At 47.1% G+C, this 15,707-nt stretch overlaps 1 protein-coding gene across 1 annotated transcript in view; it reads right to left on the minus strand.

The window, feature by feature from the left end:
* Ttc12 (tetratricopeptide repeat domain 12) overlaps nt 1–15,707 on the minus strand; it is a 48,486-nt gene that overhangs the window by 6,100 nt on the left and 26,679 nt on the right. The window contains exons 8-16 of the mRNA XM_051156386.1: nt 15,085–15,156; nt 13,411–13,471; nt 12,947–13,135; nt 11,843–11,912; nt 10,743–10,831; nt 8,292–8,460; nt 2,559–2,651; nt 1,149–1,209; nt 383–520 (exon numbers count right to left, since the gene is read on the minus strand). Of these exons, the coding sequence (XP_051012343.1) occupies nt 383–520; nt 1,149–1,209; nt 2,559–2,651; nt 8,292–8,460; nt 10,743–10,831; nt 11,843–11,912; nt 12,947–13,135; nt 13,411–13,471; nt 15,085–15,156 (942 nt within the window). The remainder of the gene's footprint in view (nt 1–382; nt 521–1,148; nt 1,210–2,558; nt 2,652–8,291; nt 8,461–10,742; nt 10,832–11,842; nt 11,913–12,946; nt 13,136–13,410; nt 13,472–15,084; nt 15,157–15,707) is intronic.

The following is a 15,707-nucleotide window of genomic DNA, read 5'->3' on the forward strand; positions in this document are numbered from 1 at the left end:
TCCCCTGGACTAGTGTCTTGAGACACCTACACGCCTATATTGTCAATATCATGGACTTAGATGGTGGTAGGGGCGCAGACATCAGTATTAGGCACTGGCATTGACTTAGGTTATCTCGGGTCCCTTGGTTATGGTACTCTGGCTAAGCAGGCCCTGGGTTTGCATGGGAATCTGGGCTTATGCAGGTGGGTGATCAACTCCATCAGAGATGCCTCCAAATCTCCCATCTGGGAGACTTGATCTAGAGGACTCTGGAGGCTGCCACCTCCACCAATATAGCAGGGGTAATTCAACAGGGCCCTAGTCCCTGGGAAACAGAATAACAGTTAGAAGTCAGTGCTCCAGAGGATGGGAGACCGACTGACTAAAAAGGCTGTGATACCAGGAGGTCCAAACAGGCGTCCCCAAATTCTTCACAGGCCAACATGTGTCTTCTGGCTGTAGGTTCAGCACTGATGTTTCCCATCAGGGTAATGCACTGGCAGAGGGCTGAGGGGCTGCTCAACTTGGGCTCTCGTTTCTACAGGTAAATTCAGAGACATCTCAGGCAGTGGATAAATAGTGCCACAAGATTTTCTAGAAGTGTTCCTTGCTCACCAAAAGGCTGAGAGCCAACAAAGCTAGCCTAATGGCACACTGTGACATCATTAAAGTCATCCTGGTCACAGGATTGAGTCACACACATTTGGTTTCTTCACCAACTAGCTGCAAAGGCTCTCCTGAACTTTTTATGGCTTGACAGGCACAGCATGGCTTCCAAGGAAGAGCTCTTGCTCCATCCCTCACATGGCTACTCTTGTCTTTATGGGGAGATTTCCACCCAGGGGCCAAATTCACACCCTGTCCTGAAGACACTACTTTGTGCTAGGAGGACTCAAGGGGGGAGTGGCTTGCTCTCTCTCTGCTGTCATGTAAGATGCAACCCCCATGCAATGTTCCCCACTCCCACCCCTGCAGCCAGCCGTATCCATAGGCCACTTCTATTTGTCCTGCCTGCGGTTGTTTTAATAACTGAGAACCGCGTAAATTCCAGCTGTGAATAAATGACTAATCAAGCCGAGAGGCAACAAGGGCACTGGGATGTAAATTGTGTTCCCACAGCTCTGTCCTGTATCTGCCATAGAGGAGAGCGTTGGGGCTTCGCTCACCAGAACACCTGTGAATGCAGGGAGGACACCTGGAAGGTTGGGCCGGAGCCAGACTTGGAATCTGTTGAGAGAACATCATCCAGAATAGTTTCTAAGTGACACAAACTACACCATGAGGCTGGCATCTCAGGTGATGCCTCAGAGAGCTACAAACAGAGTCTCTGACTTTTGGTATGCATTCATAATCCATCTCGTGTGCCTAAAACTAAAAGTTGCTGGGTCTGTCACATCGCTTTAATTTTTCTAAGCCTAGAGAATCATCTTTGATGCCAGACAGCAGGTCTCACACAATAGCTCTTGTCAGTAGAAGTTGCTGGGATCCTTTGGCTTTGGTCGGTTTGGCAGAGTTCCCTTTCTCCTTGCTCTGGGTTTGTGTGTCCTGTGTGGCCAGGGCAAGTGAGAAACGGTAAACACTTGTCATAGCCGTGGGGAACGCCCAGACACATATCTTCACATGCTGGCACACCATTCCATGCTCTGGGCCACCTTAGTGGCTCCACCTGTGAGTGTGGTAGCTCTTTATTCCGCGATTATTTCCAGGCAAGCCTCACAAAGTGTGCAATGAATGTTTTAAATGCCCCTAATGAGTGACGTAAGAATTTGTCGCTATTCCAAAGTTGAGGGCTCTTGCCACTCTACCCTGCCCCCAGCAGCTAAAAACAAAACGCAAGGCAGAAAGAGATGGCTACTCAGTGTCACTGGCAACCCAAAAGGAGGCTACATTTCCCTTTTACTTCCCCTAGGCTTACTTCTACTCGTTCAACACAGATTTTCCAACAGTTACTGCGCACCAGGTGGGCCCAGGAGGCAGGAAGCTTCCCCCAGCCTCAGCTGACATGCATACTGCAAGAAGCACTTTGTTCAGTAGTCATCTTCCTCGTGTCTGTATGAGATTGGTCACAGGACCCTATTAATAGCAAGCTATGCGGAGGCTCAAGTCCCTTACATAGTATTTGCATTTAGCCTATGTGTAACCTCCCAGGAACTTTGCACCATCCCTTATCACTTGTCATTATGGTACTGAAGCAATATAAGTGCTATGTAAATACCCATCTTATGTACTGTTTAGGAACTGACCAGGAAGAAGGTCTGTCCATGTTCCAGAACTGAAGTAGTTTTAGGAGTACTTTTGACCCATGGCTGACTGAATCCACAGATGCAGAATTGATAGAGCCAAGGGTTAACTGTGTATATGTCTTCTGAGCTCACTGAGGCCTGGGCCACCCTTTACCTGGAGGGACTGCGGTGAGAGTAGGCCTCTGGAAGCCATCAGTGTCCTTTCTCAGAAAATCCTCTAATGTTCCTCTGGAGATTTGGCTAGTCTCTGTAATACTGCTATTTTTTTTTTCAAAGACCACACAGCTTAACACGGGTTGAAGTATTATTAATTTATAGAAACAAGACAATTACCTTTCTTCTAGAGCCAAATCAGTGAGTATTCCGATGGCTGTGTTGGACTTCTTATCTGAGAAGTCAAGAAACAACAGTAGTGCTTCACACAGTCTGCAAAGAGCCATGAAAAACACAGAGCTCTGATTAGGATGTCTCCCAACCCTTAGCATCTCCAATAAGGTGCCTCGGCATGTGGCAAAGAAGAGCTGAAAGGGTGGACCCACCACACCCACCCAGGACGCATAGATACCATCCTTCATGGGTGGCTCCAAAACTCTGTATCAATTCCCAGGTGGAAAAATAGTTTTAATGTAAGTTCACTAATTAGTCAGACAGCAGCTTGGAAGGAGTTTTTGATGTTCTTAGACCCTGTGGCCGCGTCTCAGCTGAGTTCATTAAGTTGGACGGCATCTAAATGGCACAGTTCCTAATCTACTCATAACTAAAGTGGGTGGGCTCCCTAATGAGACAGGTGATGGGATAAATATTTAACAAGGTCTTGACAGGCTGCTGAATATAGCAGGTGGATTTAATAGAGTTAAAATCATCTACCGGGAACTGGAGACTGTAGGTGAGGATCAGAGTTGGGAGCCTCACTTTGGTTACTGACTCACACAGAGAAGAGTGAAGGGTTTTTGAGATGATGGTAAACAGTCCAGTTCAGCTGCCAGAAGAAGCGATGCAACCTCAAGCTGCCCAAAGGAGTAAAGGCGATGAGTCCCCTTCACCAAACTGAGCATCTCTGGCATGCTGCAACCAGTGCTCAGCACTTAGCCCCTAGTGTACAGTCACATGTACAAATAATGAAGGAAAGTACCAAGAATGTGCTAGGATGGTCAGAGTCTGAAGGGCTTCAAGGATACACGATATCTAAGCTACATCTTCAGAAATCAGTGATGGCTATTATGTGTTCATTCAATCAATTGTGCCAAACTACCACTGACTACTGCCCAGGCCATGAAGAAGGTTCTAGAAACACAGAGGTGAAATGAGGCACTGTTCTGGCATTAGGGAACTTGCATGGCAGCGTCAGGCACATGAAGACAGGGTACCTCAGACAGAATGCTCTCAGAGCATGAGTCGTGTTTGAGACACCCCACTGCTCTTTACCACTAGCAATTAGAGTGCAAGAGAATAGGGAGCAGGGAGGTTCATGATGGACCTCCTAGAGTCTTCTACAAAATTTGGGGTTAACCACCAAGATGTGCCTCCTCCCAAGTGTGATGAGTAGATTGACTTTGTGGGTGACAGGGGTGTGGGTAGGGTGGTGTGCAGATTCCGGGACTACCCTAAGCCTCAGATGTCAGGGAGAATGCACTCTGGCCAGGCTCCAGATGACCCTCATGAGTTAAAGAGATAGTCTTCTAGGCATTGGAGTGTCACTTTAGAATTTTAAGTGGGAAAATAGGACCAATGTTCACCTTAGGAACATCTTTTTGCTGGCTTAATGGAGTCCAGATTAGAGGAGGCAGGATACAAGGAGAGAGAATCCCAGAAGAGAGACATGTGGTTGCCCTGACAAGAAAGGTCACAGGACTGAGAGGAGGCAGTAGCAGGCTGAGAGGTATTATTAAACAGAAGGAGGTGCTGCAAAGACTGAGGAGGAATGAAGAGAGGAGGAGGGGGAGGAGCATGGCTAGTGTGACCCAGGAGATGCTGATGAGCAAGAACTGGCAAGCTACTGTCTTATGACTATAGTGGAGGTGGTATGAGTCAACTCTAGAACTCCACTCAGCGTCTGGAAGGTTAGATGCCATATGCTAAGACAGAAAATTCAGGTCAAAGAGACAGGTCCAAAGAAGCACATTTTGTTTGTTATGCTTTTCAGACACAAGGAGGCAGGACCTAACAACAGAAGGGTGTTGTCATCTGATCCTTAAGAGAAGGCATAGACTCAGTCTCTTAAAGTCACAGACAAGAGAGGAGCCAGCATAGGATCCTGGAGTCCCTGACTTGGATGATGGTACAAGCTGGGGTTGGTACAGGAGTCTACGAAGGAAAAGTGATGAAGGAGAAGGGACTAGATGGGTGATATCAATGGCAATGGCATGAGGTTTGAGAAGGGTTTGGTCATGAGGACCAAATGTCTCAGGGCAGCAGAGTGACAGCAAGACAGAAAGAGCCTAGGGGCTGGGTATTTGGGAGTGTAGCAGGCACCCACTTTTAAAGTATAGAAGCTGTTTGGGAAGGACCAAATCACCTGATGATTGGTGGAGGAAGTGAGGTGCTTAAACTGAAAAAGCCTAGTGAGGGGTCCCTAATGTTCAGGCTCTTCATAGTCTGGGCTGACCTTGGAGCAACTTATAGTCAGGTTAGGGGTGACTCACATCCTTACTAGCTTGGAAGGCTTCCAGTCTGTGAGCTGTCCTAATTCCTGGCACAAATATAATGGAGACAGAGACAGAGACAGTGAAAATGCTGAGCCTTTCCCAGAGGGGAGCATGCACAGACCAGTTTGGGCCTCCACAGAGGGGCACTCATGCTGGATGGGGGTGTGGCTAGATGTTGCCTAAAGCTCAGGTGTCCCCAAGCTTCTGCAGATTCTTGACTTCTTCAGGAGTGTGCTCTAGTGCTCATCCATCAGAAATAATTTGCTTTGGAATGAGTCCAAATTCCTCCTCCACCAATTTAGCTTTTTTCTTGGTCTTGAAGGTGAATGCTGATCAACCTGAATAGCACCAAGGACAGATGACTGTCAGCATCATCCTGGCTTAGCCTTAGATGGTATAAGCAAGTAAGTTCCCTCACCATGTGACAGAACACTTCTAAGTGCTCTCATTACCTACAGAGGACAGTGTGTCTCCCTTCCACCCCATCTTGCTCAGAGGCCCATTTCCTGCTCTTTTGATGAGCGGCCATCTCAGTGGATGAACCACACAGTTCTGAGAATGGGCTCACGGAGCCCATCATTTCACTATGGTCCCAGTTTAAGACTCTAAACAATCTACCCTAAAGAGAGAAAAAAAAGATCATTAAAACATTATTAGGTTCATGCCATGTATCAGATAGGGGCGTTGGTGGCTCTTCTAACTGTGGTATCAGTTGTTAGCTGGCCAGCCTCACAGTCACTATGTCCCCTTTCCAATTTGCCTGACTCTGCCACAGAAGTCGCCACCATGTTCCTGGGTAGCCCAGGACACAGTTCTCCCAAACAGAAATAAGCAGTGGCTTTTCCTAATGAAAAAGGGCAGATGTGGTGGGAGCTAAGCTATGTTAAAACAGAAATATGGGGCTTGGCATCACATCACATCAAGGCATAAGGAAAGGTAAAGGGAAGGACAGTGACCTTGACTGTGGAGTCTTCAAGCTACGGGTGGTTGTCTTTGATCTTATTATGTGGGGAAAACAGGCCAGGCTCTGTTTTGCTTTAGCTCCTATTGGTTAAGTTGTTTGCATAAGGCAGGAGGAAGGGGTCTAAACGGACACAGACATATCTTTGTGGGTTTTTGGTTCACTTTTGGAGGGCAGAGGGTGGTGGGCTGAGGACTGAACCCTAGTATGTAGTAGGCAAAGGCTCTACCATGAAGCCATATGCCTAGCCTATCACACTTTTTTTAAATTATAATTTTTATTATTTATGTGTATGTGTGTTGCATATTTACATGTGGGTGCTCTAAGAGTCCAGAGATGACATCAGCTCTGCAGCTAGAGCTATGGGTGGTTGTGAACTGTTCCATATGGGTGCTGGGAACTGAACTCAGGTCTTCTGCCACAGTAGCACATGCTCTTTACTGTCAAGTCATCTCTCCAACCGCCCTACCCCCATCTCTCTTAAGTGTCATTCCAAGTGTGGGGTATAGACAAGACAATGTGTGTCACCGGGGCCAATAAAGAATAAAAAGACAAAACAGGATTAAGCACTGGACTGTGTGAATCTTAATCCCAGTGCTTCCCATGAAGGGGGCAGGGGACTTGTTCTTGCCAGTTCACAGCATCTGGGGAGGAAGGTGACCTGGCATGCTTCAAACAACCTCACTCCATCACAAAGAATCAATTATGTCTCCTTCCCACTCACCTGAAGATGGACATTAGCAAGATGAGTGGGCCTGAAAGCAGTAAGCTGAGGTCACCCTGATGACTTCATGGACCAAGGTCAGCTATAACACCCACTGATCTCCAAGACACTGCAGGAGTTGAGACTCTGGCAATTCAAGGATAGCTTGGTGCCAAAGTCATAAGACAGTAACAGCTATAGCTGCTCAGAGACAAAAGATGGGTAAAGAGAAAATAGCAAGTGATGAAGGGATTGAGTTGATAGCTGCAGAGGCATCTGAAAAGTGAATGTGCTTTTGGAGACCTTCACCAGCAATCTACCTTCCTGGTGGGCAGAGCTTCCAGGTTGCCTAGACTTTTCCTGGCTCAGTGACTGAAAGAAAACAGGGAGATGGAGACCACCCTTGTCCTTGGTACATAATGACCTCACCAGATGGACAAGTGAGAGGGGCTCAGCCTGGTCCAGCAAGACATGGCTCCTTTTCTTATAGAGGACAGAGTCGGGGCTGGCCTCCAAAGAACAGGAACCAGGGGACAGCTGGGCAACGTGGCCTTGTTACTTGCTGTAGCCTCTCCCGCCTACTCTGTGAACAGGGCAGCAACACTCTCTTAAGTTACTACAGGAGATACAATGAAATCTGCCAGATTAACTTCTGTTCCAAAGTTATGTCTGAAGTGTTTATAAAGCAGGCCACTGTAAATGCTATTTCTGTTTGTTTAAGCCATAGGAAATAGCTGATGTTCAACTTTTCTGATCTGAAGAAAATGACATAACAATTTCATATGGTCAAATTTATAACCAGAAAACAAGTCAACAGTGTAAATTAAAAAATAAAATAAGGGGGGGGAGGAGAGAGAGAGAGAGAGAGAGAGAGAGAGAGAGAGAGAGAGAGAGAGAGAGAGAGAGAGAGAGAGAGAGAGTGCTCATTCAGTAACAGTGCTTGGTACATAAGTCTGAGGACTGAGCTTGATCTGTAGCACGCCACAAAAGATGGGTCACAGTGCCACACACTTGGGATGCTAGCACTGCAGAGGCAGAGAAAGACCACTGGGGGTATTAGCTGACCTGACTTGCCTAATCATGATCCTGGTCCTACTGACAGCATTATGTCTTGACAGTTCACGTGGAGCTCTCCTGAGGAACAACACCCCAGGTTGACCTCTGACCTCCATAGGCATTCATATATACATGTGCACTTTTACATGTACAAGTCTACTCATGTACATATGTACACTGCCTCATGCGTGCATTTGCGCACATGCACATTATTCATATCTGTTTCAATCTTGGAGGAAACGTCATGAGAAAACATTGGTTTTATTAATTGATATTCTGTCATCTCAGAAATGGCTGAAAGGCACGAGAAACAAAACATCAGTATTTCGTCAAACAGAAGAGCAGAGGAAAAGTAAGGGGAGGGACAGGGTGAAGCTGGGCCTGAGTGCAGAAGCAAGTGGTCCATTTCCAGGCTGGGTTTTCTGTCTGCCCACGGGCATGCTACCTGTGACAAGTTCAATGGTCTCTACTTGTGCAGAATCGAACCCGGGCATGGTCCCGAGTTCAGCCAGGGGCTTCTCTGAGAACCGTCCCAATAGGGCTCCCCTCAGAGGCTTGTTCTGTTATTGTATTTCAAGAAGGCTCATGACAACCTGATGGGAATTAGATACCAGGAACAGAATGAAGGATGGGCAGCCTGACCCTCTCTACTTAGTGGTGTCCCCAGGGTCATGTGGAAGATCCCGCCAGCAAAGGCTTACCGGGTCAGGTCAAGGTGCTTGATGACTTGGTTCCGGCCATTCTCTGTCTGCGTGAGCTGCAGCAGCAGGGCCAGGCTCTGCTGTTGAATAACCAGGATTTTGGAGGTCATGAAGGCAGGCAGCAGGCTGGCCATATCAGGATGGCTCACAAGCAGGCGCTGGTTTTCCTCTGCAGAATACAGGTTTTCTGACTTGAGCTGCCATGACAGCATTTAGGTTCTGTCACCCACCACCCTAAAGGGAAGCTGGCTCTTCTTAACCCATTCACCAGGGACCCTGGATATTGAGGATAACAAACCGCACTCCAGGGCCAGCCTTCTGTGTCTGAATAAACAGAGTGATGACCTTTGCTGGGAACTAACTCTTGTGGCCCTCAGCTTCCTCATCAGTAAGATGAGGGCCATGACCTACCTGTTAAGAGTTTTTATGGAGATTCATTGAGCCACTGCCTGGCAGTGCTAGACGGAGACTGGCTTTCGTAGATTGGTTACACTGTTATCGGTGTTGTAAAAAGCTTTCTCAGTGGGTGGAACATGGGAACAAGTAAAGGAAAAGCATTTGGCTTAACTAGAATAGAGTCGGAGCATCAGTCTTCAGACACTGGTGAGAGCAATGGTTTGTATTCTTCCCAAGAGACTATTGTCATGTGATTAGTACCTCTCCACCCTCGGCTGTGAGCTCTTTGCAGAGCACTAGTCCTGAAGTTCCATGACACTGAATTTTGCCTGCTTTGTGTTCTGAGCAGGGATCGGGGAGCAGATAGAACATAGGAGTACGGGGATAAGTAATGAGACACAGTAGAGCACCCCGGAAGGGTGGTGTCATGGGTTGAATCTGGAATATACTCAAAGGTTCCTGTGTTAAAGGTTTGGTTGCTTGGGTTTTGGAAAGTAATGATCCTCAAGATGTGGGGGTTGGAATAAGTGTGGCCTCCGTAGGCTAATATATTTGGATACTTGGTCCTCAGTAGGAGAAACTGTTTGGGAAGGACTGAGAGATGTGACCTTGTTGGAAGAGGTATGTCACCGTGGGTGGGCTGGAACTGACTTCACTCCTTGACCCAACAACACACCACTGATGTATTCTCATGTTTCTGCATTTCACATCCTCCGGCCTCTTTAAAAACGGCTTTGTGTTTATTAAGTTGGACATGTGAAGGTTCCACGAGCTTGAGACACAATATATGCATATCCCAGGTGAAAATGTTTTTCAGATATTAAAACAACATGACTCCAAGGCTCACAGAAACAAAAGTATCTGGGTTATTATGCTTGACTCACAGAGAGAAAACACAGCCTTTCTCGCCTTCTTTCAGGAATCTTGGCAAACATACAGCCCAGAGCAAGTGTGTGTGTGTGTGTGTGAATGTGGAGGCCAGAGGATTCCTCACACATCATCCTCAGGCATGACTTTCTTTTCTTTCTTTCTTTTCCTGATGGGATCTTGCTGACCGGGAAATCACTGAATAGGCAGCTGACCTTCGAGCCCTAGAGATCTGCCTGTCTCCACGTTCCCAGCATGCCACCACACCTGCTTTTGGTTTTTCTGTTGTTGTTGTTGTTAATGAGGGTTCTGAAAATCAAACTTCAGCGCTTGGCTTTACCTACTGATCCCTTAGAGTAACTGGGCTTCCTGATAAGTGAGTTGTCTACAGCCTAGGTCCTTCCACCCACGAAAAGAAGGGAGATTGCTTCCTCATGCTTGTCCTGTGACCACACTGCTTGCAGGCTCCACCCTGTCGTTGTCCTCATTTCTAGTGTTTCCCATATCAAGATCAAACCCATTCTTACGAAACACATTTTGTTTTGAGGTGAAGGAAATAACTTAAAATCCTGATACACGCGGAAGCCATATAGGTGACTAAGGAAGATTGTGCAAGGACGGGATGGACTCTGGAGGATACTGTATAAAGAAAGGAAGGAGTTGACAAAACAAAATCCCTCTGGCATTTTCCTATTACAGTAACAGATGCTAATCAGTGTCCAAAGAGGCCGGATGGTAGTCATATAGCTCCAGATGCTGCAAGGGCTGCTATGGTCAGCAAAACCAAGTGTATCTTTAAACAGATGACAAGGGAAGCTAGCTATCCCCAGTGCTCTTGTCATGAGCAAAAGTCATGAGTCTGCAGAGCAGGGAGAGGCCCTGGGGGTAGGCACTCGTTAAGCTGACAGTGATCTTGCCCACCATCCACTCCAGTGTCCTGAGCAGAGGAGGAGGAAGGGGAGGCGGACACTGAGGAGGAGAAAGAGGAAGAGGAGGAGGAGGTGGCTGGGGGATGAATTCAATATAAAACTTGCCTTTGACCCACATACTCTTGGAAGGAAAGGGCATGGCGGTGAAGATACCAACCCTCCCAGTCCTGACCTCTGGGGGAGAATCACCACGGTGGTCCATGCAGCTCTCGCTTCTGGGGCACACAGCTATCAATCAACAGTGAAGAGGCAGGCTTACCATTGTCGCTGCACACTGCTTGCCAGAGCTTTAAAACGGCCACACAGAGGACCTCCTCAACTGCGTCTTTCTCTACTGAGAAGAGGCACCTGGAGAAGACAGGGAGAGCCATGCGGAATCTGGGAATCAATCTTTCTTTCTTTTCACTGGGTTTCACCCCCAGAGCCACCAATTGGAGATTTAAGAGAAGCTTTTTCTTAATGCATATCCAAGCTGGCCATGGTGGCACACACCTTTAATTCTACCACCCAGGAGTCAGAGAACAGGTGAATGTCGGTGGGTTCATGGCCAGTGTGGTCTACATTGAGAGTGGGTGGCCACCCAGGACTGCATAGTAACATATCTCCTCTCTTTTCCTCTCCTTTCCCCCTCCATCTTCTTCTTCTTCCTCCTCTCTCTTCTTTCCTTCCTGTCTCTCCTCTCTCCTTTTTCTTCTTCTTCTCTCCCCTTCCCTTCTTCTTCCTCCCCCTCCTCGCTCTCCTCTCCCCTTCCCCCCTCTGTCCATATCCACAGGTCACCAGAACCAAGGGGCTGCCCATCACCAACTCCAAAGTCTCCGATCATCAGCAAAGGCTGAAACACGGGAATGGCTAAATAGAGGAAGGTGGACAGGCAGGGCCGATGGTGGTGAGGGGACATACAAACATCCAAGCCATATTAGGATCCTAAGCCTCCTGGAGCATCCCGGCACGATATAAAATAAAGTCAGTGCCTCACCTCGTACCGTGTAGGTCTTGTTTTATATAGATTCTAAGTGGAACCAGCAGGACCCAGCTGCTTCTATTACCTTAAATGACCAGTGAGTTCCAAAATGAGAAAAAGAACAAATGAAAACCTTACAAATGCTGCTAGGGAACCAGTGGGACTGGTGTATATCTCACTGGGAAGTATGGAGAAAGCCTGTGGGACAGGCTCTCTGTCAGCTGTAGCATGATACAAAGGGCTCTGAGCTCAAGCGGGTTCACACGGTCCTCTTTCAGGAGTCACTCTGCTGCCTGAGGAGTAAGGCCACAGAGAAAGGCTTTGCCTGTGTGTTCTATATCTGTTTTCATGCAGGGCTAGCTTTCTTTTCTTAATAGTCTCTTTCCAAACATTCCTACCTTCTAATGACCTCATGGTCACTGATAGTGCTGAATCCACCATGTGTTCTGAATAACGTTCGCTCTGTGCCTGAAACAAAGCCACAAGAACCAAGTCAGGTGCCTTAACCCACCGGCTTGGCATCTAGCTGCAGCATAGCCAAGCTGATCACAAGATCCCAGTGGGGGAGGCTGGACTTTGACACTCAGAGAAATGTAATTGCCATCAGCCACTGGATGTGTTGCAGTCAGAGGGACTGCTTAGAAAATTTCAGCATCTCAATTCATTACTCTGAAATCTTTAGAGAGCCCACAGGAGCTGCTTAATCTCTGGAAAAAACTGAAAAACCATCCAACCCTAGATATTTATTTTGAAGCTGTTTCTGTGCTCTGGAGAAGAAATGACAATTTCTATTAAGCTGCTGAGGGGGCAATCTGGGACGCCTCTGTTCTATACTGAACGGGAACCAGAGACTCCATCCATTTGTACAAATGTATCTTGTCACTGAGCAACTGAAGTTGTTGAGCCCTGCCATCGGTGCTTGCAGGAACGCGTAACAGAACGGCATGAGCTCACTGGGAGACGATCTCTTTCCTCTGAAGTTATTTTCATGTTCCAAGTAGCTGCCACTGAGATGACTCCTATAGTGTGTCACATAAATTTCTTCTGTTTCTACATGGCTTATGGTATGTGCATGGTATAGGATGTTAGAGTTAGACATGGGGGTGTAAGCAAGACACGTGGAACATACATGAGGAAAAAGTTTATAGAATAAGTACACTGCTATATTAATATTTATATTTACATAAGTAGGCATAAACACACCGTGTGGCCTTTGTACTCAATATAGACGCATATGGAGCGCCTGTACACCACATGTGCGTCTGATGCCCTGTGTGCGGTGTTTACTGTCTAAGTGTTGAATCAGTGCATCCTCTGAAGCAGACAGGGCACAGGTGGAGTGTATTTCTTCCATACCTTTTTTTGGGCACCTATATTAGAGCAGGTTTTCAGTCAATATTTGTAGAAAGGAGGGGATTTTTGTCCCACGAAGCCAGATCCCCTTACCCCATGCCTTCACGCTGACACTGCTCATGAGACCACCACGTGCATATCTAACTTACATCCGGTCATTACTTCTGTCAGGATCTCAATGCCTCCAGCATAGAACAGTGGCATCTGGTCAGACTTGGAGAGGGTTCCCAGGAGATTCCGCGTTGTCACCGCTGTGTTCTTTCCTGCATCCAGAGACTCACGAGCCTCCTTCTCTTGAAGATCTGCCTTTTCTCGAATCGTTACTTGACTGAGGCATTCTAGCAAAACGAGCAGGAAAAAAAAAGCGAAAGGAGCAACAAGCACCCTAACAAACGACAGGACCATACAAGAGCTTCCTCCTTTTACGTCTCTCCTGTCCTTGCCCACTCCTTTCCTTTCTTCTTTCAAGGATGTGAAACCAATAAAGCAAGAGGACCTGGCGGGCAGTGCAGGAAAGGCAAGGCTGTGTGTGGCCTTGACCAGGGCAGAGGAGGGAGGGAGCTCCAGTGGAGCACAAAGGAAAACCAGATACAGCTGCATCGCACCTCCTCACCTTTCACCTGTGTCTGCAGCTTGGGGTTTATCTCTCCCATTTTCTGATAACACCATCTAGACTGGAAAACAGAAACAAGACCTTGAAAACTGGTCAGGGGTGATGGTGATTACAGGGCAGACACTGGGCAAGCCAGGGCTGGTTCCTTCATTATCTCTTCTATCCCCAGCCCCCGCCTGCCCTGCTCCCAGCATACAGGCAGTCCTCCGGGAGAGCAGGGAGCATTTGATATTTTTGCTTGGGCTTCTTAGGTTCCGTGGAGCTACAAGTATTATTTCACACTTCATTTTAAAAACTTGTTTGTTAAATAAGAACTGCGATGAAAACTATCCAGTCTTGAATTTTTGTGGATCATGTCTGCCGGGGGGGGGGGGGGTGGTAAGAATAATCCTAATGTATATGCTAAACTTAGATTTGATATTTGCAGTAAGAACCTGTCAGCTATGTCCAGGGGAGTCAGGAAATAAGCAAAACTGGAGACTGTTGATTGAGACCAGGAATAGGGGAAGAGAATAGCCTGGGGTTAGAGGTACAGGCTGCAAGAACAGTCAGTGAAGACTCCAGCCACGGGCCACATCCGACTCAGCTAGAGAACCTGACAGTGAGCTCTTACTGAGGAAATGGCTAGACAGAAAGTTTCTAGAAAAAGAGAGATCAGCTCAGGGAGATTTGGGGGCTAACACTGATTCACTCAAATATATATAAGAAATCCCAAGAGAGCACCCAACCAGTCTCCAAAAAAAACAAAACAAACAAAAATCCCCCCTCAAAACAAAACAAAACAAAACACTAAGGAAATAAATGCTCCTATCTTCAAGGTTGATCAGGGGTCCAGTAGAAAAATCAAGATTGGTCAGATGGGGGGGAGGACCCCTCTGTCAGAGGTCTAGGGGAGGGGAAAAGGGCAGAAGAGGGAGGGAGGGTGGGAATGGGAAGATAGGAGTGAGGGGATAATAATCAGGATGTAATGTGAATAAATTATAATAAATTCAAAACTGAAAAAAAGAGATAAAAAAAATGACTAGAAGAGGGCTGGAGGCTTACCCGGTAAAGGAGTTTGTTGCCAAGGTCTGCTAACCTGAGACCCGAGTTAGATCCCTGAAACCCACGGCAAGGTGGACGGAGGGAAATAACTCCAGAGTTGTCCTCTGACCTCTGTGTTCCCCACCCCTCGCCCACATCACGCTCATAAACACACACAATAACAAAAAGAGAAGGAACACAACAAAAACTATCACACTAAAAAAAAAAAAAAAAAAAAAAAAGCGTCATTCCAAGATAGACATGTGTGTTAATCCCGATAGCTCCAGTCCCACATATCCAATCTAGGAGTGACTTCTGGTGGCTTGATATCTATTCTCCCTTCACTGCTTATCACTTCCACCACTGCCAACACTGTGATCGACTAGGTGGTGTTGCAGTGCGTGTGCACACACGTTTGGAGTAATGAGATTGCGAGTGAATTTTGTTTTCTGGTTGTTCACGTCTTTCATCCGGGGAAGTTGAACCCATACTAGAAAACTTGCTGACGTGAGTTCTACAGCTAGTGGAGCTGTCCCCGATGTCACTCAGCATCTCTCCCAGAGGTGTATGACCTCAGGACTTCAGGAAACACTAAAAGGTGGGGTAGCATCTAGCCAACTTGTGATGTAGCTTACCTCGCTAAGGACTTACCTTGCTGTAGTTCTTCAGGGACAAGTGGGCTTTCCCCATGTGGAAATAGGCTTTTGTGCAGTTTTCATCACACTGTGTAAAAGAGAATCGCTGAGAAGATGTTTTGGGGGATTGGAAGTCATTAAGCACTCCCCTGCCTGCTTAGCTCACAGAACGAGGCCAGTGCTTTGGTTCTCAAGATAGCTACCGGAGTTGACGATTAAGACATTTCAGTGTGTTTGTGACCAAGCTAATTGCTGCTGCCTGCAAGGAGCCTGGACACATAGGCATGGTCTCTTCCAAATTAGTGATACTGCCAGCTCTCACTTCCATGTAGAGAGCCACTCAAGCAGTAAAGCAAGTCCCTAACTCTAGAGGAGCCCTCAACATTGGCTGAATGTTAGAATAATTTGAAAGGCTCATATATCTCTGGACCTGACTGCTACTGGACCAATTAAGTTACTGTCTAAGTGGGGCCCAGACAGATGTTTCTTCAGCTTTCTTGGTGATGCAAGCTATGCAGCTGAGGTTGAGAACTACTGGCTCATTAGCAGACAGAATTCTCTGGGAAAGCGACTATGGCTACCAGTGTGTCTTAGTGGGCAGTAGGCCCGTTCTCGCAAATAAGCCCCAGCCTGAACACT

Source organism: Acomys russatus, chromosome 14 (genome assembly GCF_903995435.1).
Source record: "Acomys russatus chromosome 14, mAcoRus1.1, whole genome shotgun sequence".
Taxonomy (NCBI): Eukaryota; Metazoa; Chordata; class Mammalia; order Rodentia; family Muridae; genus Acomys; species Acomys russatus.